Source organism: Odontesthes bonariensis, chromosome 5 (assembly GCF_027942865.1).
Source record: "Odontesthes bonariensis isolate fOdoBon6 chromosome 5, fOdoBon6.hap1, whole genome shotgun sequence".
NCBI classification, from domain to species: domain Eukaryota; kingdom Metazoa; phylum Chordata; class Actinopteri; order Atheriniformes; family Atherinopsidae; genus Odontesthes; species Odontesthes bonariensis.
The window spans coordinates 28,732,768-28,758,229 of record NC_134510.1 but is presented as its reverse complement, the minus strand read 5'-3'; the positions used below and the strand labels follow the sequence as shown (position 1 = coordinate 28,758,229).

Here is a 25,462-nt window from a genome sequence, read left to right as displayed (position 1 = left end):
TAAAAAAAAGAAAAATCTAGTCCTCACTGGGTCCTGAAAGTAAGTAAATGATTGTCAAGAACTAAAAATGTAATCTTTCCAAAGTTTTCTTCTAAAAACCTTACCAAACAAGCTCTACCTGTTGAGTCTTTTTCTTATTGTACTTTGATTCGTTTTTACATTTAACGTGTTAAGGGAGGCCTGTAGAGTCTGAGAGGTAGTTCTGAACTGGGTTTTCTCTTTGCATTACATGGTCTGACCTTTGGGTGAACTTGCTGTAACATTCACTCCTGGGAAGATTGGCAACTTATTTTAATGTTTTCTACTTGTAAATAATCGTTCTCATTCAAAAACAATGGACTTCCTATTGTTTGTAAATGGTCTCATAACTTTTCCCAGATTACCACACGCCTGAATTACCTGAACCAGCAAAATGACAAAATCTCTGCTTTTGTTGAGGCGCTCACGCTTGATGGGAAGTGGAGGATGAAGCACTTTAATTTCTGCATGATAATAGTCGTATACGGTAACACAGGTGAAACCAAGATAATAAAGCCTTAACTGTAATGTTCAACAAGAGATTGCTTATCTTCTTATATGACCACAAGTGCAATAAATATTAACCCGTCTATTGTTTAAAAAATAGTGTTATTAATTCTTTCATTAGAAATAACATTCATACAGTTAAGTGTAATTGCAGGGTTTATTCACAAGATGAAGTAGAGTGTGACACTTTAAGTGGCAAAAACCTTTGACAAAAGTCTGAATTTGATCCTGAATCTTACAGTTTATGGTACTTCTGGCTGTTGAAGCACAAAATTACAAAGTTATTCGATTTACTTGCTCAAAAAATATAAGAAACCTTAGTGAAAAGGAAGTCAAAGGTTGTTTTTTCCCCATATTTAATTACATCGAGTGTAAGACTGTTTATAGGTGTCATATAACTGACAGTATGTGATAGACATCTGAATCCTCCATGGACACATTGCTGTTGATGGCAGATTATAGTTTCTCTGCCCAGGAGATGTCTGAAGCCTTTGAGTCTTCATTTAAAACTATTTTTGTCTGTGTAGTGTCTCTTTGATATTTCTAGCCTCACTGTGGAGCCTCATGTATGTACATAGTAAACAGTGACATTGTCTTCTACTTAGATAAACTACATAAACTTACACAAGTATAATGTTGAAAATCTCTTTGCATAAATGGTCTGTCAGTGATGTTTGACTGACATCTTCTATTGAGTCATGAAAGATTTAAAATATTTTAGGCATCAAATGGGATACTGATGGGCTCTACCAATATGCCATCACCAGACTTGTAGCCACAGAAAGGACCAGCAGCATCCCACCATGAATGGAAACTGCTCCTTCTTTTAGCAGACAGTGTTCATACCTGTCAAAGTCTACCTCTCTTGCTGCACAGACATGGTCAACACGGCAATCACTGTCACAGTCTGTGAGGTCATAGCTGACAGAGTTGAAATCATAGTATTTTTGCAGGTAGCAGGGATCAGTAGCTATTTGTTCCAGTACCAGGTGCATAGAGGCTGGAGAGGCATCTGGTACTCTGAAACTCTCTGTGAGACGATACTCTTTCTCCCAGCGAGCCGTGTCTGCATTAGCGTAAGTGAGGTTCAGATAATACGTCAGCACATCCTGTTCATGCATGTGGTTTAAACAAAAAAAAGAAAGCAGAACAATAAAAGCATTAGAAGTGTTTTCTTGAAACTACACAGCTATTTCCTTTAAACAGGCTGTAGTCTACTGCATCCGAGACGAGCTGCCGAAGATATTTGCATGTAAATTTACTGTTTAGAAAACGGCCATTACTCACTTTGACCAGGAGTGTTTCTGTGTCATATTCAAAGACACGGATCCCAGGGTTGTTAGCTCCGTTCACAACTCCAGGAAGTGTTGTTTCCCATGGTGTGACTCCTGGGCTGAGGAATATTGTGCTTATAGGTGAGCCTGTCAAAAAAAGAAGAAGGATCATCTCTGACTACTGCATTATTACCATAAGTTTATGTTAATATCAGAGCACAGAATGTGAGAGATCGACTGCAATTATACAATTACAATAAAATAAATACAAATCTGTTGCCAGATGTAGTCAGTCACTGTTGCAACACAAGTAAAAGCAGTAGTATTACACAGTGAGACCAACCCTCTGAATTGTAGAACATGCGAAAGCTATCAGTATGATGATGGCCAAAGAACTGCCCAATTACGACAGAATGATGCTTCTCAATTAGATCCAGATATTGCTTGTTGAACCTTGTTGTGAACCAAGGTTTATTTCTTTTCTTCTCAAAGAAACCTGGGGGAACATGGCCAATGATGTACACCTGATGGAGAAAACCGTTTAAAGTTAGCCCAAACCATCAAATAATATTGTTATATTGACTCGTATTTTTCTCTATACTCTGATTTGGGCCAGAGCAGCCGAACATACTTTCTCTCAACTCCAGGATTTTATTCTTTCCTCATGCAGACATGAAACTAAATTTTACAAAGACTAGATGAGGATGATTTAAGTCTCCAGTGTCCAATAATAAGGATGTCCTCACTTTTGAATTGAACTAAACCCTTGTCCCAAAAGAAAAAAATAGACAAGATGCTTTGCCTTCTCTTTGTTGTTGGTTGCCTCGGTAAGAATTTGATCCAACCAGCTAAACTGGCCTGCAGGGTCATCCGAGTTCTGGGTCACCTTGTTCTGGTCGTAGTAGAGGTTAGTGTTAAGGACTAGCATCCTGAACCCAGCACGGTTCAGCAGCTCTTCTGTGTAGTATCCACCTGTGCAAGAAGAGCATTTCAGAAATGTATTTATTTATTTCTTAGGTACCATTTGTGCCATATATCATTAGCTGGTATACTGCTTTGGAAGGCATTTGTGTCGGGATCTGTTCACCTTTTTTGAATGTTTCTTTTGACATTGGATCCAACCACTTATTCCATATTTCTGCTATTTGGTCGTAGATAGAGTTTGGAGCTCCGGGATGCTGACTCTTGGGGTGGTAGTCATGATTGCCCAGTGCAGAGTACACTTTAGTGTCTAAAGAAGGCAAAAATGCAAAAAATTTCAACCCGTCTTAAGTTAATAAATGTTAAAACAGCATGATGAATGTTGTCTCCGCACGTTATCCCCTATAAATACTCAGTTTTTGTCCCTAGATTCCTCACTTACGTGGAAACACCTCATTTATGAGGTGACTGAGGTTGCCTACGATGTTGATCACTGCCTCTTCTCCGAGATGATCATTGGGCACATGTGGTGTGTCATCTCTGTGAGATTCAGACAAGATTTTTTTTTCTCCATGTGATTTCCAGTGTAAACTTACATTGGGTTCCCACAGCTGTATTAGCCGTATTAGTCTCCAGTTGTGATTCTGACACATTGTGTTTTGTAAAAGACATAAACACGACACGTGTTAACATAATCCCAACCAAATTCACAATAAAACGTGCTGTCATTTCAAAACAGATATTTTACATACCCTGTCCATACGATGAAGTCAGGGTCCGGGAGAATCCTCTTCATAGCATACACAGAGGAGTTGATGAGGTGCCATGGTGAGTCACAAACGTAGTCTCCAAATATACCAGCACTGGCTGCTGGCCGTTTACCGCTGGATGCGCAAACCAGTCCTGGGTCATCTGTCAGTTTGTACGTTGGGTCCCAGTGCAAATCCGTGATATGCCAAAACCGCCCTGGATAAAAACGACGCGTAATTACGCACAGTAAGTCATTCCTGCGCTTTGAGTAGAGATACGCAAGAAATTTGGGGTATAGTTATAATATTTTTTCTACTTACCCGACAGCGCAAAAGCCTCTTTGAGAAGCAGACAAGATAAGAACAACCTTACTGGAGACATGCTGGACTCTTTGATAACAGCAAACACCCGTCAAAAGCCACGGCGTGGTTTGAGAGGTAAGTCCATAAAGGGCAAAGATAAAAAGAGATAGCTACAACTATAAATGACGTGTCTTTGCCTGAGAAATGCACCATTTCATTACAAGCCAAGTTTCTCTCTTCCATAACACATGATATATTAACCCAAGGCAAATGGATTAACAATTTAATGAGCCTTTACAATAAACGACCATGGCAAAGCTGAGGGGAAAATAGAATCCAGACTGTATTTGACTCTCGAATAGAAACAAAACATATACGGCCCCCTTTCTCAAGAGGGCAAGATTGAAATATCCACATTTCAGGTCACAATATAGACTAAGATTAAAAGATTACAACACAAACTAAAAACATAACTGGCGATACTTTAATTGTGATTAAGAAGTTAATAGGTCATTTTCTGCGGTAGGATCACAAAAATCATAGTTCACGGATGTGGGGCTACGATACCAACATTTGGTGTTATTTTGAATGATGACTTCACAGTAGATGATATGGGCTTCACATGAGACTGTCATAAAAGGCACTCAGAAAGTTAATCTTGGCAGCTAAGTGCCAAATCCCTCCATGTAAACTATTTTTATGCTGGCTAAAGATAAAGTCGGTACAACTGCCCCTAACGCTCATGATGTTTCAGTAAACAAATAAACAAAGTACAGATTTCATATAATTTACACATATTGATAGATCTTATCACGTTTCATTATTGTACAGGCCAGTATGCAAGAATTTTGTAAAAAATAAAAAGCTGATGTATGATGTTTGTGCTACCTTCCAGTTACACTCGTATTTCATAGAGTCTTTTGTATTTAAATAGCTGTAACCGCAAACACTGAGAACTTCATTATATCCAACCTTATATATATTTTTTTATCTGTATACAAATAATACATCCAAATTTTGAAATCAATAAGATATAAACAAAAAATTGCTTTAACTACAGAGCAGTCAATATGTATGTCATATTTACGACAGTTCATGAAGGCATCAAAATAGCTTTTTTTTTTGCTCGAGTTTTGTATTTCAGGTAGACAATAATCCGATGATTTGCACTGTTCTGAAGAGTGGAATACGCTATAAAGTGTCTAAAAAGCATTACAGTTTTTACAAGCCATATTTTCAATTCTTTTTTAAAAGGACAACGGGAAATTTTCCGACTAAACTGAGAAGTCTCGTCTGGCAGGCAAAATTCAGGGCTTCAATTTACACACTTTATCCCGCGATGTGGGGTTTTAGCGGGATTTATACATTGCGCATGCGCCATACGTTGAGTTTAGTGCGCGGGACACTACAAGTAAGCATATACACAATTGCGTGCGGCTGCCAACCCTGCCTCGGCGTGTCATTAACCTAATTTGTTTTTAATAAGTTTAATACGAGTTGCCGACATGTGGAATCAGGGTGAGTGTAATGTACACACTGTTGTTTGTATGTTTAAAGCGGTTCGATGGCCTTGTTGATGTAGTCTGGTTGAAGCTAACGTTAGCTTGACTATGAAGTTGCTTCTTTGTTGTTGTGAGTCGAATGGTTATGCTAGCAATTAGTACGTTTTGCGTCGTTGAAACGAGAGGCATGCATAACAAACGGCGCTTTTCATTAACTGTCGCTGCTTCTCTGGATTTTCAGGAGGGTACAATGAGTCCGGAATTGGTGGAGGTTACACTCAGTCTCCTGGAGGCTTCGCATCACCTGCCCTATCCCAGGGAGGAGAAAAGAAAGGGGTCTGTGACGAAATTAACAATGTCAAATTGCAATTCAGTAAATAATTGAAACAAATGTGAGGAATGCAGGAACCTAATATAACTATATTCTCCTTTCCCCACTGCACACCTTATATGTAGGGATAAAAGTACTGATTGACTGAAATTTATATGATGAATCACTGTATTAATTCTCTGTGTATCTGTTTGTTTTTGTCTTTATTCCAGAGAACTCGTGCCACACAAATAATCCCCTGTACAGTGTCTCAGCTGATGTCTGCCTCACAAGCTGATGAGGCCTTCAGAGTGGGAGATGTGGAGGTGACCCAGGTAAGCTGAGCCAAGGCAGGGTGGGCATGGTGGTACGTCATGCCGCAGATAATAAGAAATTATTATCGTGAATAGTAGAGCAGTTACTCGCCAACGTCCATCATTTCATTGTTACACTTTTAGATACTAAAACTGGCGTGACTTAGAAACCTTTAAAGCAGTTGAGGTGTTTTTCTTCTCCAGGTTCTCCTTCTAATTAAATCTAAAACACGGGGATGTATTGTTTCGTAGCTGCGCAAAACAAAGATTATTAAGTGTCAAATATAAAAGCTAAAACCAGCTCCTATGTAGTTGATCTGTGAATCAACTTATCAATGCACTTATTGCTTAAGTCAGTAAAATTTTCTCTGTAGATGTGAGTATTTTCTTCTTTTTTGACGTTGTCGTCAATTTGAAATTTTGGGGTGTTGAAAAACAAGTAATATGATATAATATTTGGCTTCATACACTTTCTGATGTCACTGAACAATGGTAATCTAAGAAAACAGTTGGCAGCTTAATTTGAAATTAAACTAATCATTGGTTGTAATAATAGTTGTCTGTGGTTCAATAAATGTGTTGATCAGCTACTTATTTCTATATGTCATAATCTGCCTCTGAGACAAACCATCGGCAGGAAGTCTGCTTCATTTTGTGGTATAAATGCAGACAAATGTTTGAATGACGACTATTTAATGTGCACAGTTTAGAGAAAGGAGTTCCCTCCTGACTAGGAATGAGAATTGAGAACCGCTTCTCTGATGCTTCGCAGTTTATCAGTTCTTCAGTCGACTTTGTGAGGTGGTGGCAAAAGGACATGACTGTAAATCCACAACGTCGCACACACAGGGCTTGCAAGTGTTTGAGTCTGAGACTCATAAATCTAACTTTTTTCCCACTGTCATGCAACAAATTAGAAACTTGTGATGTTGCTGCATAAAATAAGGAGAAAAATGAACTGCTGAGACGGGTGATGTTTGATTCCGTGTTACATACCTGCCAGAGTGAGATTCAGAAACGCCTCTACCCTGCTATTTGGTGAAAGGTAGCGGTGCCTGTGTACCCCTTCAGTAGCGTTGTGCTTCTGTCGCATCAAACTTTCTCTCTGGGACATTGTAGCACATATAAATAAAGCTGAAATAACTGCTCAGACGCCGTCTTTCAGTTGCATGTCCGGTCTGGTTGTCAGGTCACGCTGCAGTGATGAAATATGTACTTCATTACATAATCTTTGAAAGTAGTTTTCTAAGGTTGCGGGGCTTAAATGATTAAACATTGTTATCCGCTTAAAATTTTATTCGCATTATCTGTAGTGTCTGGTGTTAATAGAGACACTGACCCTAAAGTTTTTTACGCATTTCCTCGTATGAAATTCGAGTCGAGAATCTATAAAGAACCAGATCAAGAAGAAGCCTCGACATGGTGTTGATAAAATCCCATTAATTCCCACCCCTACTCCTGATCGGATTCAACTAAAAGCAATGATTCAGATGTTGTCATTAATCTTCTCTGGCTGTTTCACTTGATTTTTGTTCATGATCTGTGTCATAGGTCACCATGGTTGGTATAATTAGAAGCACAGACAAATCCATGACCAACATCCAGTACAAAGTCGATGACATGACCGGTGCTCCCATGGATGTGAAGCAGTGGGTTGATACTGAGGTAAGTGGTAGCCTGTGAACATGTCATTTTTCATACATCATTCAATTGATCATGATCCTTACTTTGTCATTTCTGCTCGAGAATGACAAATTTCCCCTCTGAGCATCTATTTTATTCTTAACGATGACTGACTTTAAACTAATTTAATCACTAATACAGCAAGAAAAAATCAGTTTAAGTTAAGACTATATTTCAGACTCCAGGTCCAGAGTAAAACAAAAAAAAAAGACACAGCGTGTCTCAACAACTGTGATTAATATCATGTAGAAATAATCAAAGTCTCTTCAGTAATATTCACAAAGCATCATTAAAAGCTACTGGAAGTCTGTGGCTGGCTCTCCTGTGATTTGAGTATTGAATGGTGTGCAATACGCCCCAAACAAAGTCCTCTTTACTCCATCTTTACATGCAGCAAATTTTATTTGTACTTGCATCACAAGGCATTGGCTACAAATGTCTTCATCTTCTGTCACTTGTTCTGTGATAAGATTTCAAAGATGTTTTTAACCTTATTGCAAATACTAAGATTAGTAAAGTCCAGAAATATCAAGTCCTACAGATCATGTGAACACTTGTACCTGCATAATATTTGATATCCTTTTCCTCTCCATACTTTGAACTAATAGTAAGGAGCTGCCCGTAGTCAGCGCTGCTCCAACTAGAGACCATCATGATTTGCATGATATCCTATCACATTACCCCAATATATATATATATATTTTCTTTTCCCATATAGGACCCAAGTATGGACAGCACTGTCCTGCCCCCAGGAACATATGTCAAAGTCTCTGGAAATCTGCGTTCATTTCAGGTGAGTTTAGTCTTAAAACCCCTCTCCTCAATATCAAGAAGTAAAAGAGTACAAAGTGCTATGATCCTTAACAAGGCCATATGAGAAGTCTTAGCTGCCACACTCGCACTTGGACACTTGAAGTTTTTTAAAAAGGTGTTATTGAAATATCTTTTGTATGCGTCTGAATTACAGTTTGGCGCGATTCAGGAAAGTCGTGGAATACTGACATCCATAATTGCTTGAGGCATGAGGAAGATATTTGCAGATGTTTATAATTGTTAAGATGATGTAGTTCGTCTTTTGATTAATATGTGTTGATCCTGTGGGGGTATGTGTCTTCCGGTCTCAGAACCACCGATCCGTTGTGGCGTTCAGCGTCAGGCCCTTGGAGGACATGAATGAAATCACCTCACACATGCTGGAGGTTGTCCAAGCACACATGGTGCTAAGCAAACCTCAAACTATGGTGAGAATTTGAAAGCAGTATCCTTTATGTATTGTTTAAAAAGCGTGATAATGTGTAGTTCAAAACGTGTGAGAATAAGGAACAGAGTTGATACTGAGAAACCTAACGGAGCATGGTCAAAGTGTCAGTCACTCAGTGATGCGCTCTCAGTCAAAACCACTTCTATTTTCGATGTGTATATTCACAGAAAGCAATCATGTTGGTCTGTGCTGTCTGCAGTCATCTGCCGCAGAAGACGGTAGCCTGTTTATTTCTGAATACACCCAGTATAGACATGATGAGAGCTGTCTCCTAATGATTTCCTTATATTTGCTTAAAAGTTACACATGCATGCAGTGAAACCTATCCTATGTAATGACTACATATCCAAAACATTAAATATTCTGCAATGCCTTTGCTTTAACAGAGCTTAGAAAATTAAACACTTTACTGGGGCTGTCACATTATTAAATCATTTAATTGCTAATTAATCTCACGTTTCACCATATTATTATATTATATTGCAAGACATCTACACCACAGAATCAGTCAACCAGGATTCTTAAAGACCCCACCCACCCTTCCCATCTGGCAGAAGGTACCGCAGCATACATACGGTCTGTCACCACCAGACTACAAAACAGCTTCTTCCCCCAGACCATACGACTCCTCAACGTTCAGAGACTGATCTGATCACCTCTGTTGTCCCAGCTGTTCTTTATTGTTGCTGTTTGTTGCACTGAAAAACTTCTCAAGAAACGTTATTTCATTGCACTGTATACTGTGTATATGGCTGGAATGACAATAAACCCTCTTGAATCTTAAAGTGTTGTATTTTTAATACTCTTGCATATATCTACTAGTTTTAAGTGATATGTTTTTTTTTTTTTTTTGTTTAATTTGTTTTATTGTGCTCAGTTTACCCCAAAGGATAGGATCTCTTTTGAATTTTAGAATGGCCTTTATTCTGTTCTGAATAGGTGAGTTGATGGTTTATTCGTCTCTCAGTCAGGTGCTGGTGGAGGAATGAGCAGTACCAGCGCCCTTGTGCCACGGCCAGCCACGCAAGGGGTGGTAGGGAGCTACGCAGGTGCTAACGACATGGTTAATAACGGTTTAAGTGGAAATCAGAATCAGGTGAGCATACATGAGTGACAAAGCAGCTACCAAAAGTCCCCTAAAACATCCAACTTTTTTCCTGTAAGAATTACTTGCATGAATGCATTACTCAGAAAAACTCACTGTCTAAAAGGGAAGTTGTTAAAGAGTCAAAAATTTTTGTTTTGTTTTTTTGCAGCTTGTGCGTTAATATTTCCTTTTTTCCTCACAAGGTCCTGAGTTTGATAAGAGGCTGCCCAGACCAGCAGGGTATCAGCATTCAAGATCTTAAGCAGAGACTCGGCACCATGAGTCTAGCCGTAATTAAGTAAGAGGTTTTGCTTCTCGTTTTTAAAAAAAAATAAATAAATTTAAAAAAAAAATTAAAAAAAATACAGCATGTGAACAGAAGAGCAGTTGCTTCCAAAAAAAGAAAAACAGAAGTTGTTGTTTTGCTTGTATTGTTGAGGAGTTCTGCAAATCATCTTATGAAAAGACGTGACATTTTAGAATCTATAACAATATAAACTAAGTACATTTAAGTTGAGACCTTATTTTTCCTATATACACGGTACGTTCTGCGTTGCCACACACCAAAAACTTCCTAATAAAGATTTATCCACAGGCATATCCACTCCCTGTAAAGGCAAATAGTTCACAACTCGGTTTTCCTTTTTCTGATTTATTTATTTATTTTTTCCTCTTCTTCTTAACTAGTTACAGTTACAGAATTGCACATTATTGTACTGAAAGATTTAATTCCATTTTTAATCAATGTCTTTTGTCGGTATATCATTGATATATATTTGAAATTGATTGCCTGCTGATCTACCTGTAGCCAGCTCTCCATGCAAATTAGTTATAAAGTGGAAATATGAAACTTTGCTTGTTTTTTTTTTTTTAATACGTACTATCTACAGTTTTACTGACATTTGAGAACACACACACACACACACACACACACACACACACACGAGTATTTCAGATAACTGAGAGGACACAAGCTAACGGGCCAATCTGTAAACTTTTTCGAAGGCTAAGGCTTAGTTTACTGTTAGAATGAGGTGATGGTAACTTTGTCAAATGATAGAAATATATATATATATATATATATATGGACATAAAACACTGTTTATTTTGTTCTTGAAAGACGTAATTTGTTTCATATCCTCAGAAATATAGTTAAAATCCCATTTCAGACTTCAATAATGCATTTCTTTTATCCGCTGTTTAAAGTAGAGAGCTGCTCTTGATTTTCTTTGTGCTTTAACAGGCAAGCAGTGGAATTCCTCAGCAACGAAGGTCACATCTTTTCCACCATCGACGAAGACCACTTCAAATCAACTGACAATGATGATTAGATGACTTCACCACTGGAGCACCCGCCTGGTTACTTATTTGAATATGTGTTGACAGAAAGTTGGTGGCATAGGGTTTATAACTCAAAGCTATGATCCAAGTCAAACTCTCTCACCTCTTTAATGTCAAAGAGCTTTTGGCTGGTGTTTGTTGAAGAACACAGGCTTTGGTGAGACTTTTGGTTTCCACATCCTGTATTCCTGAGGTTGCTTCTGCTATTTTGCAAGTCAGTAAAGTGACCCGTTGAAGCTGTTTGCAGTTAATCTCATCTTTCTGTATGCATCCTTCTTCCTCCTGTAAAGCATTTTGTAATTTTAAAGATTTGGAATCCAGGTACCATTTATTTTTGTCTATGTAAGTCTCACTTTTTCCAGAAATTAAAAATATTGTACAAAATACAATTAATCCTCTACTTTTTTTTTTTTTTTTTTTTTTTTTTTTTAAAAGGAAAAAAAGAATTCTTTTACAGAAAATATACTATTTTAAATGGAAACAACTTAATTTATGTCCAGTTCTTAAACTAACTTTACACTTTTTGTTGCATTAAAGGTTTTACTTGGGTTATAATTCATAAATTCACAAATACCATGATGACAAGGATTCAAAAGTTTATTCAAATTTAAATACTTTCATAATGTGTTGGCTACAATACCACAAGCTGAATGTTGTCTCAGGATTTCACACACTTGGCAGAACATGCATATGCACACAAGGTTTTTTTTTTTTTTGTTTGTTTTTTGCTGAAACGTGTGAGCGAACAGTTTGAAACCACATGAGTAGTTACTATATGATCATTTGTCTTGTTCAAATGTAAACATAAATCTGCATACAAATAAAATATTGGTTTAAATCTAAAAAGAAATTCAGATAATATACAATAGATCCATCATTAGTCACCAAAGTTGTAAAAGCTTCTTGCAATTTGTCCTCTTTGTTGAAAATCCACGATATACCATTAAAAAAAAACAGCTCAATATAACCTCAAGCTAAGTTTGTGTTCAGACTATTAGTTTGTGGTGGAAGGAGGAGCCTCTGTGTAGTCTGTACCTTCCTGTCGCCGATTAGTTTGAGCCTTTTAAGAGTTTGCATATACACTGTAGGAGGTTGATGTATATAGAAAATGCAATACTAATAATACATATTACTGTGGGGACTTTTAGCTGCTGTGCACCAGAATTGATGACATATAACAACTAAATGTTTGTAAGTATTGCACAATGTAAATACAGAACTATACATAAAATTATAAGCTACTGCTGTCCCCCATGTTACAATATAGTTAAATCAACATATTCCCAGGAAGTGTTTGTAACACGATAGTATTTGGTCAGTTCAAATTTGAGACAAGTAGCCGGTAGGCGGCACACCTGCAGCCACTCTGAGAGAGACAAACATTTTCAGTGGTGAAAAAATATATATAGGTTTGAAGAAACCTTGCAAATCGCATCAGAAAAAGCGTAAAAACACATGAGGATATTGTTCTAATGAATACATAGGATACTAGTAGGACTGTCAGGATGATGTAGATGAGTAGTTTGATATCGAGCTGAAGAGTTTCAACACATCTGAGGCATCCCAGATAGATCTTAGAATGCCTTAATACACAGCCATTAAAGAACTTGAATACAGTGATACCTTGGTTGGTCATGAATTTTGTTTCCACTGCCCATGTGATGTTTCAGTGTTGCAGAAGAACATATTTTTAATAAAACACAATGTGTTCCTGTGCTGTCTTCACCATAGATACCAGTGACTCATCCATACTTTCATAGTCGTGGTCACTGTCCACATCTGCTGACATGTCATACAGATCTACTGGGGGCAAAGAAGAATACAGTTTATTATGATGATCAATATATGCATTATATCCTTAATACTCTAGCTATCTTTTCATTATCTTATTTTTCAACCATCATCCCATATCCCTCACTTTTATCTTGAATTTTAACTTCATCATTCAATGAGTCCTTTCCAAAGGGAAAAAAAAAAGTGATTTAATTTTTCTTAAGAAACCAAAAACCAAATTAAACTGGTGTGGGCATGTGTGTGTGTTTGTGTGTGTGTCACAGAAGCTTAGTTCTTCCCCAAAGTATTAAAAAAAATTCCATTGAGTGTCAGTGTTTTACTTTATGTCTCTTCATTTTGTCTTCCACAAACACTGTACTGGTGCCATAAATTAAAATGTAGATGAATCCATAGTTGAATAACCCCCCCCAATACCAGAGTATGTTCTGTTAGAGAATAAATACATTGATGTTGTGTATTAAGAAGTTAATTGACCGTTTTTTATCGACTGCTCCATTTTTACGTAAGTGTTTGGCTGGGCCTTCCTTGTTGCCGTTTCAGCCTCTGAGAGCTTTCGAGGTGCAAGTGGTGGAGGTTCATCATTTAAGCCATCCTGAAAAGAAAGGAGGAAGTATAAAACCGACAACAAAAAAAAAATTCTGCTTTACTATAAGCCTTACTCTGTGAAAGTGGAAGTTTCTTTTTCACATTTTCGCTCAAAGGCTTTCTGAAAGTCATTGCATGTAATGCTTCTAGTTTGCTTTGTCATTTTGGTCAGTTTGAATTAGACATTTGACAATGAAACAAATAACAGCTTAACCAAAATGGAGTCAAATTAAAATTCAAAAGTGCTTTAGAGTTTAATGTATCTATGAAAAGCCATACTCACCGGAGGTGGCGGAGCTGGGGGCCTTTTTTTGTTATTTAAAGTCAAAGCGCTGAACTGGTCGGTTGGGACGCTTTTTTGTTTATTTTTGGCTTTACTTGTCTTGGATGATTTCTTTTCAGATTTAGATGATTTTTTGGTGACACTTAATGATGACAAATCCCGTTTTGGTGGCCGAGGTGGAGGAGCCTCGTCCGTGTTACCCCTTATGCGAAATTCATAAAAGAACACGTCTGTCACCTCTGTAACTCTTTCTATGTTGCACTTGGGCGGTTGACCCTGAGGCCACGGCAGAGGGTGCTTGGTGAACGAGACAGACAGAGAGAGCCACTGGGTCGGGATCTCAAAACAGTAGTCAGGCCTGTGTGGAAAGCTTGCCTGGATAGTGGGCTCCAACATACTAGCCTCTATCCTGAGACATGCAGCCCCAACAAGTGGATCAAGCTCGAGTCCAGTATCACGACTCACCACTTTCACATCCAGTGGCAAACTGAACTCCTTTTCCAAGTCACTGAGTCTATATTTCTTGTTATCACTGAGTATCTCCACAAAGTGACCCTGCATGTAAAGAGGCAGCAAAACCTCTGTTTTCTCATCTTGCTCTTTGACCTCTTCGTCACCATCGTCATCATCGTCATCATCGTCATCCACGTCGTTTGGGTCTGAAAGATGCTGACACAAGAGAGCCTCAACGGACTGCTTATTACCTTTGCTACTTTCACAAAGTAACTCCATTCTAGTGCAGCTGACAATCTCTAGCTGGTCCCCAACACTGAGTGCTGGCAGGCCTTCCTCCTCGACTTCCTCACAGTTCCTTGTTACACTGACCTTCAGACCTGGTGTCCGGGTTGAAGCGGCGTACAGTTCATACACTGAATTAAACTCTCTCGGTCGCCTCCGTAATCGTCCACCATACTGCTGAGACACCAGGAAGTACTGCTGTGTCTTCCGGCTCTTCAAGCTGGATAACAGAACCATTGCTGTGGTTCCTTTCTTGTGAAAAACCAGGTGCTGATTCTTGTTCAGCTCCGGCAGCCAGCTGCACTTGAACAGGGAGCGGGTCTCCGGGCATTCTAATATCTCCACTACTGCAGGGAACGATTCATCTGGCTGAGACAGGACCTCTGTGAGACTGAGGGGGTTCACGAAATCGGCATCTTTACACTGCTCGGTGACATCAACCACATCCACTTCTAAGTTGGACGGGAACTTCAGCACATTCTTCCTCACTGCAGACAAAATTGATGGGAACACTTAAATTTGCTGAACTGAAACTGTAGTTTGTCATGTTAATAATGAATGGTATACACAGAAACTACATAAACAGCACCTTATACTGCACTTAAATCCTTAATTATGCATAATTATCATTAGCAAAGTAGCTTTGAAGAAAAACAAAAGGACTCATGGAGAAAAATTACTCTGTAAGATATCAGCTATAATAAGGCATTTTGTAAAATAATTATTCTGACTGATCCACTGAGGTTAGAACAAATTCTATTATCCTAAGTTATCTATTGTGTCATTGTATCACGCTTAAAGAGCTCATTATTAATATTATATGTAAAAATCTTCATCTATAAATGAATAAGTATGGGAGTAAACCTGAAATATGCTGGTGATGCCTGATAGTGACCGGGGTGCCTGACCCCTGTATGAAAAGGTACTACCTCCAGTAGGGGTACTTAGGCAAGACCCCCTTACGCTACCTGCCTACCTGAGATATGAATGTAAGTGGCTTTGGATAAAAGCGTCTGCCAAATGCATAAACAAATTAAATTAAATAAAATGAATGACACTAAATTAAACAAAAACAGAAAAAGAAATCAAGTTAAGTGTTTCAGTTCCTCAAAAAGGTATCATGTACAGAAGCGAAGGCAGTCTTTAATTGCACTAGCTTTGAATCTGAACATGAAATGCATTAACCAATTCTGATCAACACACAGACAAATGAGTTTAGTTATCACTTGATGAAAAATAGTTTTATGAAAAAGAAATTTATTCTCACAGTTCATGATGGCATGGACCTGGTATACCGGACTGAGGACAAGGGGCTGCTCGTACTTTGTGGTGTTTATGAAATGGAACCTTCGACTACGCAGGGAGGGCGAAGACATGATCTCCTGCAGAGTAAAGCATTCCTCGCTCCCACACTCGTAAAACTCCCCTCGGGAAGACAGCGGGATGCGCACTTCAGCTGAGGCTTCTTGTTGTCCTTTCACATGGCACCGCACTTGATCCTCTTCACCCTTGTGTCGCTCAATGGAGAGCACAGTCAAAGCTCTCCCGGGCCCCAGGGTGAGGGTACCAAAGGTCATCTTGGAGTGGCTGCTGAAAGTGAAGGGAAGGGAGGATTCCAAGCCTACAGGCCGCAGGCTCAACAGCTCCTCAATTGAACTGTATGGCATTTCATCTGGGACCACTTTGAACAAGCCTGAAAAACAATCAAGTGTCAGTGAACAGCTTCAAAGCTAATGCTTTTCCTCGTGTGTATCTCTGACTAACCTGTGTGGTTTATAGGTAGCTCAAATTTATCATTTTTTCTGACATCTTCACAGGAAACCGAAAGCAGTTCAATACGAATGACCTTTATCAGATCCCCAGTAGAAAAGCACACTTCACTCCCAGAAATTTCATACACTGAACCTAAAACGGTGAGAAATGGACAAAAATGTCAATCTTCAACAAAAGGGACACAATGTTTTTTTACTTTATTATGAATCAGCTTTTCCTAAATGCAAATCAGGAACAATAATGACTTCACAAGTAACACAAATGCTCAATGTCTTCTTTAGCTACAAGAACTGATCTGCGATTAACAGGTAAAAGAATCAATAATGTCTGAAAAAAAAGATAGAGACAGACAAAACATAAAGATCCAGACGCACGACAATTTGAGCTAATCTTATTTCTTCATCTTTGTTCTTATCTACACTTTCATTTCTCAGTTGATAAAACAGTGAAAGGCCCACCTTGGAAATACACTCCGGAGCAAACTTGTAGAATTTTTGGTAGACTGGCATTGTCCAATGATGCAATGAACTCCTCGAGCGGCAAAGCAATGGTGCCTGCCATCACTGCTGCCTCGTTGAGCTACAGTAAAAAGTGGTAAACGACAAGCGCAGCACTAAAGGGAGAAGCTCTCAGAGCAAAAACCACAAACATGAATGAGGAAGTTAAAGGAGTTGTTTGCACAAGCTGTGCATTTAGACGCTGAGGTCAAGTGATATGACAGAGGCTTTGCTGTGCTGTAAAGATCTGAGATAAAATGGAGAGAAGATTTGTAATTCATTGCAGAAATCTTTCAACATAATACCACCAACAAATAAAACTGCTGCCTGTTTCTGTGCATATGAGACAGAGCGAGAGAGAGAGAGAGACCAAGGATTGCTTAAATTGCACATGTTCACTTCAAAGGGGAAGATACCGCACACTCTTGTCCATCATGCTGAATTTTATTTCCCAAACAACGTTTCGGCCCGTGTGACCTTTCTCAAGTTTTTACACAAGAAAAACTTGAAGCCTGTGAAATAAACTTTTTACCACCCTTTACTCACACTTGGCAAAAACTTTACCCTCACTTCCTCCTCTTGCTAAGGATAGGCCAAATGCCTCCGCAGCATTAACCGACCATTTTACATCACATGGAATAAAACCTCAATTATTAGCACGCTATTTTGTAGGCACCCTCCTCCCCACCAACACCATCACCATATTAGGTGCAAAGCCCTTACAACCCCCTCTTCTTTATTTTTTGTTCTTTGCAGCACTTACTCATTTTGAGTCAGCAGTTTGGGTGATAAAGCCCCCTAGTGGGTTGTTTTGGAATTAAAAGTTCTTGTACACTGCAACTTTTTGGCTTATTTTTTCTCTCTCTCACTTAAAGTTAAGAACAAAAATGAGAGACAGAAAAAAAACAACTGTAGTGAAAGGTAGTTAAGTATAGATACACAACTACTGCAATATGGTTATAGTAGCTAGGATGAACCAGTACTTTACCATGTGCATTTTCTCCTCAATATGTATGTATATATATACGTACTGTATATTGCTTTTTGACATATGCAGACTACCCTGAATACATAAATTGTCTGTCTTAAGGTATTTATTATTTCTTTACTGAGGGAAAAACTAATTTCCCCATAATAGCTACATAATGACATGACATGATAATTTAGCTTCACATGGCATCATATTTTGATAATTTAATATTAACCTGACCTCCATTCACTGAGCCTCCTCTCGAAATGTTTGGAGTCCTCCTTGGGTGAAATGCTTTACACTGAAAATCCCTGCTTCTGAGCACTGATTATTTTTAGGATTTATAGTAATTAGAATTATAATATAATTATATTAATAAAAAACGACAATTACTATTAGCTATTAACACTAAAATGGTGTTTTGCATGATCATTTCAGTACATTTATCTGATGAAACAAAAGTATAACATCTATTCACCATTAAGTACTTACTTCTTAAAGCACACTGCTTAAATGGTTCGTCGATTGCACAGACTGGTTTTAACACCATAATAATTGAACTTGCTTGTAACCGAATACTTTTACAATGTTTTGTCAGTAATTTTACTAAAGTAGAGAAAGTGACTACTTCCTCCAATGGTGTTACAAAGGGGATCGTTGGTCATGTGGTGTTTGGCAAGATTGCAGGACTACAACTCCCAGATATCCAATGCGGAGTTTACCCAACATGCAGCTCGGCATTAATGTGCTCAAGCAAGATGGCGACTAAAACAAGTAAAGACGGTCCTCCTCCTTTTGATTGTCCATCATGGTGAGGAATTGCACATGTGAAAGTAGTAGCAGTTTATTTGTAACGCATAATAATATGCACATAAGCAAATCGATGCCCTCCCGTTGATATATCTTAATTCTATTTAGGAGAAAAACTTGTAATTACTGTAGCTAACGTTAGCGTCCAACCAAGCTAGCAGGCTAACCCGTTAATGATGTTGGCATTAATTTACATATGGCTTTAGGTGTTTTCTCCTTGTAAGTTATGCATTATGTGCTCTATTGTGAGAATCGCAGTTATGAAAAGACGGATTTCGGAGATGAATATTCCTGTGACAGTATCAGTCCTGCAATGAATGGCGCGAGTAAGGGTTTCTAAATGCTCGATTGCATTTATAAACCTTGAAGTGTGGTGCGAGAAACTAAGCTTGGATGTTGATTTAACTACAGTAGTGGTCATCTGTGCATCCATGTCCTTAATATAGCCTCTTTAAATGTTAAAAGCAGTCACTATCCGTTTGCTTTCAGGGCAGGAAAACCGCCCACAGGGCTCCATCTTGACGTGATGAAGGGAGACAAGCTCATAGAGGTAACTTGGTGTTTTGAAGATCGTGCTTTAGGATGCTCTAACCATATCATTTAACGTTATTATGCACTCGTGATTTGACATGTGTTGACTAATTGTGGGCATAGTAAATGCACCTGATACAAGCCTGACAGTCTGCTATGTCCCAGATGTGTTACACTGGGGTTTTCCGTGGCTGCATGGCTTCAAATGGTGCGAGAGCAGCTTCAGCCCTGAGATTTAAGCTTCTCAGTGGGAAGCAACACTGATGAGTTATGACTCAGAGGCACAAAGACATTATATTGACCCTTTCACTGGTGGTTTTAATGAGTGTTTCACTGAATCTGTCTCTCCTTGTAGAAGCTGATTATAGATGAAAAGAAGTACTACCTGTTTGGGAGGAACCCCGACTGGTGTGACTTCACCATTGACCATCAGTCATGCTCACGTGTTCACGCCGCCTTAGTCTACCACAAACACCTAAAAAGGGTCTTCCTTATAGACCTCAATAGCAGTAAGACATCATTCATAATCACACTTCCTCATTCGCTCATTTCCAATGTTCAGTTGTTTGACAAAAGTCTTGCTAAGGGTTGAACAGCAAAGAATAACTGTAACTTGTCACTTTTTACACACAGGTAAGACATCTCCATGCTCAAATATTTTTTTATTTGCAACTCAAACTATGAGAATGTTCAATAGAATTCATTTAAACTTGTCTTACACCTGCTGTGTGTTGTCATGGTGCTAACAGTTGTGTACTTATGGCCCCAACCAGCCTTTTAGACTTATAGCTGAGTAAAATTGGGACTCCTGCTATCAATTTTGTAGATACAAACTCCAGAAAATGTACACGTGCAGAAAATCCGGTAGCAGTCCAATGGTCAGAGACACCCACTAAGTTAAAACAAATGGGCAGATGTGCCCAGATGGTTAACTGACTCTGTTTTTGACAGGTCAGTGAGTTTGAAGCAGCAGGTGCTCATAGTCAACACACAACACAGTCCTGTGGGAAATAAACTTATGTGTTATAACACAGGATGCAATATAAACACAGACAATCATAATGTACATTTGTTTGATGCAAAGTCTAATGAATCCATTGATTTGGTCACAGAGCCTTCTTGAAATATCGCTCTTTGACAGTCAAATTATTTCTTAGGCTGACCTAACAGTACAAACTTTATCTGTTCCCGTTTCAGCACACGGTACTTACCTCGGACACATCCGACTCGAAGCCCACAAGCCTCAACAAGTCCCCATAGACTCTACATTATCTTTTGGGGCATCAACAAGAACCTACATTATCAGAGAGAAACCCCAAACCCAAGGCACCGCTGGCACAGGAGACAGTAAGACAGGGGAGGATGAGGAGCTGAAAGGACTACTTGGACTTCCGGAGGAAGAGACGGAGCTGGATGTATGCTGAATCTCTCAATACATACTAAGTTTGGCTGTTAGCAGCTCATTTCTCCATTGTTGGTCCAAAACCTTCAGAAAAATAATAATATTTAACATTCTATTTGTGCTATTGTCCTATTTATTAGCTATTCATATTCATACTTTTTCCGTAGGTTAATAATACTACTTGCCAACACCCAGCCTAGCATGATGCAGTGTTAGAAAGTGTTTATATCCAGGTAATAATACAGTGACATTAAATGTTTTTCTTCTGATTTCTGCATTCTGGCAGAACCTGACAGAGTTCAACACCGCTCACAACAAGCGCATCTCCCTCCTGACCATCGAGGAAGGCAACTTGGAAATCCAGAGGCCTAAGAGGAAACGCAGGAACTCCAGAGTAACGTTTAGTGAAGAGGACTCCATCATTAACCCAGGTACTGGTCGAAGTGAAGGTGGTGCTGAAGTAACAAAAAAAATCTATAAAACACACACCAATGTTTTTACTGGTAAACGGCAAGCCGAACAGCGATAGGTTCTTGATAGGTTGTCATTTGTTTTATTCTTGTTAATTCACTTTGCTGAAGATTTTTACTAAATTTAATAAGACGGAAATGCATTTAAAGGATTTTAATTTGGATTCAAGTTACTTTTGAATTTTTCTTTTAAGCCACATTTTCACTTGTTTTTGTACATTTTTCTGAATTTCTTCTTTAAACAAGGCCGTAGACGCATAAATTCATCTGTATAACCATTTTGATTGGAATGTGCTGAGGGTCTTTGTGCAGTGCTGTGAAATATATAACCGAGCTCAGATCTGTGGAATTCTAACTTTAATAAGAAGCAATTCACACCGCAGATTGTAATAACTGTCTTTCTAAACTCCTACAGAGGATATTGACCCCTCAGTTGGACGCTTTAGAAATATGGTGCAGACTGCTGTCATTCCCATCAAGGTAAGTTTTTCTGTACAATTCTATTCAGAAAATTCAGCTGACAGGCTTTGCTATGAAGTTAACCTGTGTTCAGCTGTTACATGAATAAAGTATTTTCTATTCTATTCTATAAAAGCAGTTACAGCAACATTGTAAGTGCTGCTATGTAGCTCACAGGCTGAATATGTCACCAGACATCCACTTATAACACTTGCTTATAGGGATGGGAATTGAGAGCCTGTTCCGCTTGAGGACTGGTTTAAAGCTTTCCAAAGCATCGGAATCCGGATCATATGCCTCTGAGCTTATTGATTCCTCTATCGATGCTGACAGGTGCAGGCAGATGTGCAATGATTGTAAATCAAAAACATCATAATGCAGGGCTCTGATGTCTGCAGTGAATGTGACATAAACCACAATTTCAGGGACGTCATAGCACGTATAAATAAAACAAACAATGGCACAAAACTTGCTTTGAAGGTATTTATTTTTTCCGGTGTCACACTGGTTGTAGTATATGTATTTTATCAGAACCAAACAGCAGTGAAGAAATGGCAGAATGGCCACAAGTTGATAATGAGCCGTTTTTTAGTAACAATTTCAAACATGTCTAGTTGTTTGACAAAAAATATGTGAATATTGGTAATTAGGCAGTATTGATTTTTACATTGATATACTGTATTTGTGAGCACGGGTAGAAGGACACAATCAGTCTGTCTGTCTGTCTGTTAGGGCGCTAAAATTATTTAGAATTGTTTAGTTGCTTGTTGATGATCCAATCAGATTAGTGTTTTATGTACATCAACTCTATGGAGTTGACAAAGACACTAAAAGCAAAGTTTATTTCAGTTGTTAATTTAGTTAGCAGTTGTGTCGATGCTTAAAATATGTTATAACAATTTGAACTAAACTGATAAAGAACTGAATCCATAAGAAACATCAATAATGGCATTGGTAATAGATATGTAATAGATGTTAATGAATAGTGATATCATGGGGTTAATGGGTATTACTCATGAAGTTAATATTCTTCCATCTCTCCTGTAGAAACGGAGATTCGAAAGCCAAAACACTCTGGGCCTTGACGATCTGACTTCAAAGCGCATCCATGGCTACAGCTTGGGTGGCGGTCTCTATGGGGACTTGCCTCCCACCAGTCACGAGAACCAGCCAACAGGAGCTCCAGGTGGTGCTGCTATGCAGGGAGGGCTCCCTCTGCCCTTCCCTAATCCAGCACCCGAGGTAGACCTGGCCCCAGAAGCCCCCCAGCCCCCTGTCACCCTCAACCCCACACCTGTAACAGCCCCCTACTTACCAGAGACCCACAACGAGCCACGAAAAAAGAAATATGCCAAAGAAGCTTGGCCAGGCAAGAAACCCACCCTTTCACTACTCATCTAACCCGTTTTGTAAATCTGCAGACTCTCAGGTTACCAGCAGATACATCAGGGACTGTGACCTGGCAGAGGTGGAGCCATTCACCTTTGATGTTCTTTTTATTTGTTATCTTACTCATTGTAATTACAAAAAAGCACCACACGTTTTCCCTGTTGTCTGTCACAAGATATATTCCACATCATTATCTCAGTCAGCAGGTGACAAGTTGTCCACTAACAGTAGAATCTCATCAATCGCAAACGAATTATACAAGACTTGTCAGCAAGCATTTGAGACATGCCTGTGCAAGTGACGGGCTACATGGCTATGATGGGTCACTGAGTTGTGTTCGATGGCTTTGATTTATGTTTGTATTCTTTTTCTACATGTGTCAAGATATTTTTATTTTTATTTCACTTTTTCCAAATGTCAGTTATGCTATTAAAACAAATAGCAAAAGGTAATTTTATATATGATAACTTACTGTGAGAAGTCAGGAAAGACAAGGACTTCACATGTGAACTGAATTTCTGTCCAAACACGGGGCTGCTTTTTATTTGAAAAACATCAATATTATGTAATCAACTCTTGTAGTGAGATTCTTTTTTTTTTCTTCCCCATTCTATGAATTAGGCTGATACTACATCAACTAAAATGACTTGCATTTTCCCTGTAAGCCACTAGATGGTGATTTAAGCAAAAAGGTCAGTTTACAGTGACGTTTTTGTAAGCTTGCAGTTATGTTGCACTAATCTTAACCTCAATCTGAACGTGTCATACCATCAATAGAGTGGTGCAAGCTTGTATTTATTCATTTTGATTCTTGTTCTTGGTTAAATTATCAGTTTTCTTTTGGCTTTGCCCTTTTCTCCAGCACAAATTTACTGTCAATACAGCCACTTTACATCTTCCTTTGTCTGGTGTTTAATAGGACTGCTTCCAAGTAGCATCAAGATAGCAGAATGGACTCTAGCACAATTACAAATGTCAACTGCGAAATAAAAAGGTTATTAAAAACAGTTGTTTGCATTTAGGTTGCTGTAATGGTCATAAAGTGTGTTGGCATCTTTCACATGCAACAGAATACAGTGTACAACTATTTCCCTTAACCAACTTGAAACATAGGAACCGCAGAGCAGCAAAAGGGGAAACAAAATGCACAGCCTGCTATGTCAAACATGTCATCATCTGGTTACAATAGGTTTATGTTTAAAAGATCCCACGAAATGGCATATTAGAGTGAATGGGGAAATGACCTGCAATAATGGGCTCAAGGCCGGAATCCAACAGCTCTTTCTGGTATTTCTTATGATAGAGGTGAACTTAATAGACATTGGTTAACAAGATATTTAGACTTAAGTTAAACTGATGGCTCAGTAGTTTTAAGAAAGGTTGACAGAACAAATGGATGAACTCAGCGGTTGGACTTCAGTTTATATCCGTTAGTGTAGCTTGAGGTAACCACCAAAGGATACACTGCTTTCCTGGAAAAAAAAAAACCAACAAAAAAAACCTTACCCAAGAAGTTCATTTGGCCTTTTTTCTAGGATTTTTTTTAATGTAAGTAAAAAGTTTGTAATCTAAGATCAAAAGTAAGAGATGGTTAATTCATTTTTACAAACTGTGCTGGTGACTTTTGTGCTTTTGAGCGTGTGGATTTTGTAACATGACTGTAAATAAAAAAAAATACTTTTGACTTGTAAGCCTCCTATGTGTGCATTAACCTACTCATTACAGTGGTGACATCCTTATCCCGATACCCCATTGAAAGTATGCTGTGATCTTTCACACACATTGTGAGAGCATTGACTTATTTCTTACATTGTAGCCACATTTACACAAAAGCAGCCATCCATTAGTAGCAAATCCTATGTGGTTTTGCAGAATGTGGTGGTGGGGGTTGGGTTCTGTCTCACCTGTAATTTGTCAGTCAGATTTTGGAGCCTGTTACTCCACTGATGGTGGATTTACTGAAGGACTACAGGTCACTGTATGACAAGGATCACAAGTCTCAGCTTAAAGTAGTGTATCCCACAATATAGTAACAAGATTTTGGTACTCAGGCCCTGTCTGTATGGCAAAACACCTGGAAGGTGTCCGATGCCAACTTTCCAAACTGCACATCATATTTACTCTGTTGGATCTCTGTACACGAATATATGACATGTTTCAATGGGCAGCCTAAGGTAGAACGTGATATATGCAGGACACACCGGATAGCATTTAATGTCAGTTTGTGGTTTGAGATGTGAGATGTAGAGAGACTGGTTTGACTTAATAAACAGTAACTATCTGATATCTACTATGATTAAATATTATTTATATTGAATATTTACAGCAATCACTTATTTATACCTAATTAAAACTCATCTTTCTGCAAGTACTTTGATGGCCTCTGAGCACACCCTGAGTACAGAGGTCATACAGTTTATAGAACCTAATGTATTTGCCAACTTCCCATTCTTAAGTCTGATCTAAAGGTAAACATTGACCACATATCCCA

At 38.6% G+C, this 25,462-nt stretch overlaps 4 protein-coding genes and 1 non-coding gene across 6 annotated transcripts; 3 read left to right on the top strand and 2 right to left on the bottom strand.

Annotated features, from left to right (window-relative positions):
* Positions 1-475: 475 nt before the first annotated feature.
* Positions 476-4,292, bottom strand: smpdl3b (sphingomyelin phosphodiesterase acid like 3B). Of its 2 annotated transcripts, XM_075465989.1 has the most exons (8): positions 3,791-4,292; positions 3,473-3,686; positions 3,163-3,260; positions 2,887-3,030; positions 2,602-2,771; positions 2,143-2,323; positions 1,813-1,946; positions 476-1,634 (listed from the first exon to the last, which is right to left on the bottom strand). In XM_075465989.1, the coding sequence occupies exons 1-8, from the start codon at positions 3,849-3,851 to the stop codon at positions 1,272-1,274; spliced, it is 1,365 nt and encodes a 454-aa protein (XP_075322104.1). In that variant the 5' UTR covers positions 3,852-4,292; the 3' UTR covers positions 476-1,271. The 2 variants fall into 2 exon arrangements, with proteins under 2 accessions (XP_075322104.1, XP_075322105.1); XM_075465990.1 differs by lacking the exon at positions 3,791-4,292 and having other exon boundaries at positions 3,163-3,364; positions 3,473-3,558.
* Positions 4,293-5,149: 857 nt separating this feature from the next.
* rpa2 (replication protein A2) lies at positions 5,150-11,659 on the top strand. The gene is made up of 9 exons (XM_075465992.1): positions 5,150-5,290; positions 5,516-5,610; positions 5,818-5,919; positions 7,450-7,563; positions 8,300-8,374; positions 8,706-8,822; positions 9,810-9,938; positions 10,133-10,227; positions 11,173-11,659. Exons 1-9 carry the CDS (start codon positions 5,278-5,280, stop codon positions 11,258-11,260), a joined length of 828 nt encoding a protein of 275 aa, XP_075322107.1. The 5' UTR covers positions 5,150-5,277; the 3' UTR covers positions 11,261-11,659.
* Positions 11,660-11,849: 190 nt separating this feature from the next.
* Positions 11,850-17,050, bottom strand: themis2 (thymocyte selection associated family member 2). The gene is made up of 6 exons (XM_075465988.1): positions 16,902-17,050; positions 16,435-16,575; positions 15,938-16,363; positions 13,933-15,158; positions 13,539-13,656; positions 11,850-13,070 (listed from the first exon to the last, which is right to left on the bottom strand). Exons 1-6 carry the CDS (start codon positions 17,002-17,004, stop codon positions 12,961-12,963), a joined length of 2,124 nt encoding a protein of 707 aa, XP_075322103.1. The 5' UTR covers positions 17,005-17,050; the 3' UTR covers positions 11,850-12,960.
* A 1,588-nt stretch (positions 17,051-18,638) lies between these two features.
* Positions 18,639-24,655, top strand: ppp1r8b (protein phosphatase 1, regulatory subunit 8b). The gene is made up of 7 exons (XM_075465987.1): positions 18,639-18,721; positions 19,210-19,270; positions 19,607-19,760; positions 20,449-20,666; positions 20,940-21,084; positions 21,539-21,603; positions 22,630-24,655. Exons 1-7 carry the CDS (start codon positions 18,654-18,656, stop codon positions 22,981-22,983), a joined length of 1,065 nt encoding a protein of 354 aa, XP_075322102.1. The 5' UTR covers positions 18,639-18,653; the 3' UTR covers positions 22,984-24,655.
* LOC142380942 (small Cajal body-specific RNA 1) lies at positions 19,378-19,540 on the top strand. The gene has a single exon (XR_012769888.1).
* Positions 24,656-25,462: the final 807 nt, after the last annotated feature.

What these genes read in the sequence shown, in the direction of transcription:
- smpdl3b (XM_075465989.1), bottom strand. Translation starts at nt 3,851, where the DNA reads ATGTCTCCAGTAAGGTTGTTCTTATCTTGTCTGCTTCTCAAAGAGGCT. An exon ending in AGAGGCTTTTGCGCTGTCGG is followed by an intron (nt 3,687 to 3,790) that starts GTAAGTAGAAAA and finishes GTTTTTATCCAG; the next exon opens with GGCGGTTTTGGCATATCACG. An exon ending in CAGAAACACTCCTGGTCAAA is followed by an intron (nt 1,635 to 1,812) that starts GTGAGTAATGGC and finishes ATGCATGAACAG; the next exon opens with GATGTGCTGACGTATTATCT.
- rpa2 (XM_075465992.1), top strand. An exon ending in AGCAGTGGGTTGATACTGAG is followed by an intron (nt 7,564 to 8,299) that starts GTAAGTGGTAGC and finishes TTTCCCATATAG; the next exon opens with GACCCAAGTATGGACAGCAC. An exon ending in TAAGTGGAAATCAGAATCAG is followed by an intron (nt 9,939 to 10,132) that starts GTGAGCATACAT and finishes TTTCCTCACAAG; the next exon opens with GTCCTGAGTTTGATAAGAGG.
- themis2 (XM_075465988.1), bottom strand. Translation starts at nt 17,004, where the DNA reads ATGGCAGGCACCATTGCTTTGCCGCTCGAGGAGTTCATTGCATCATTG. An exon ending in GGTCCATGCCATCATGAACT is followed by an intron (nt 15,159 to 15,937) that starts GTGAGAATAAAT and finishes TTTTGTCTGCAG; the next exon opens with TGAGGAAGAATGTGCTGAAG. An exon ending in GGAGCAGTCGATAAAAAACG is followed by an intron (nt 13,071 to 13,538) that starts GTCAATTAACTT and finishes TGCCCCCAGTAG; the next exon opens with ATCTGTATGACATGTCAGCA.
- ppp1r8b (XM_075465987.1), top strand. Translation starts at nt 18,654, where the DNA reads ATGTGCTCAAGCAAGATGGCGACTAAAACAAGTAAAGACGGTCCTCCT. An exon ending in AGGGAGACAAGCTCATAGAG is followed by an intron (nt 19,271 to 19,606) that starts GTAACTTGGTGT and finishes CTCTCCTTGTAG; the next exon opens with AAGCTGATTATAGATGAAAA. An exon ending in AGGAAGAGACGGAGCTGGAT is followed by an intron (nt 20,667 to 20,939) that starts GTATGCTGAATC and finishes GCATTCTGGCAG; the next exon opens with AACCTGACAGAGTTCAACAC.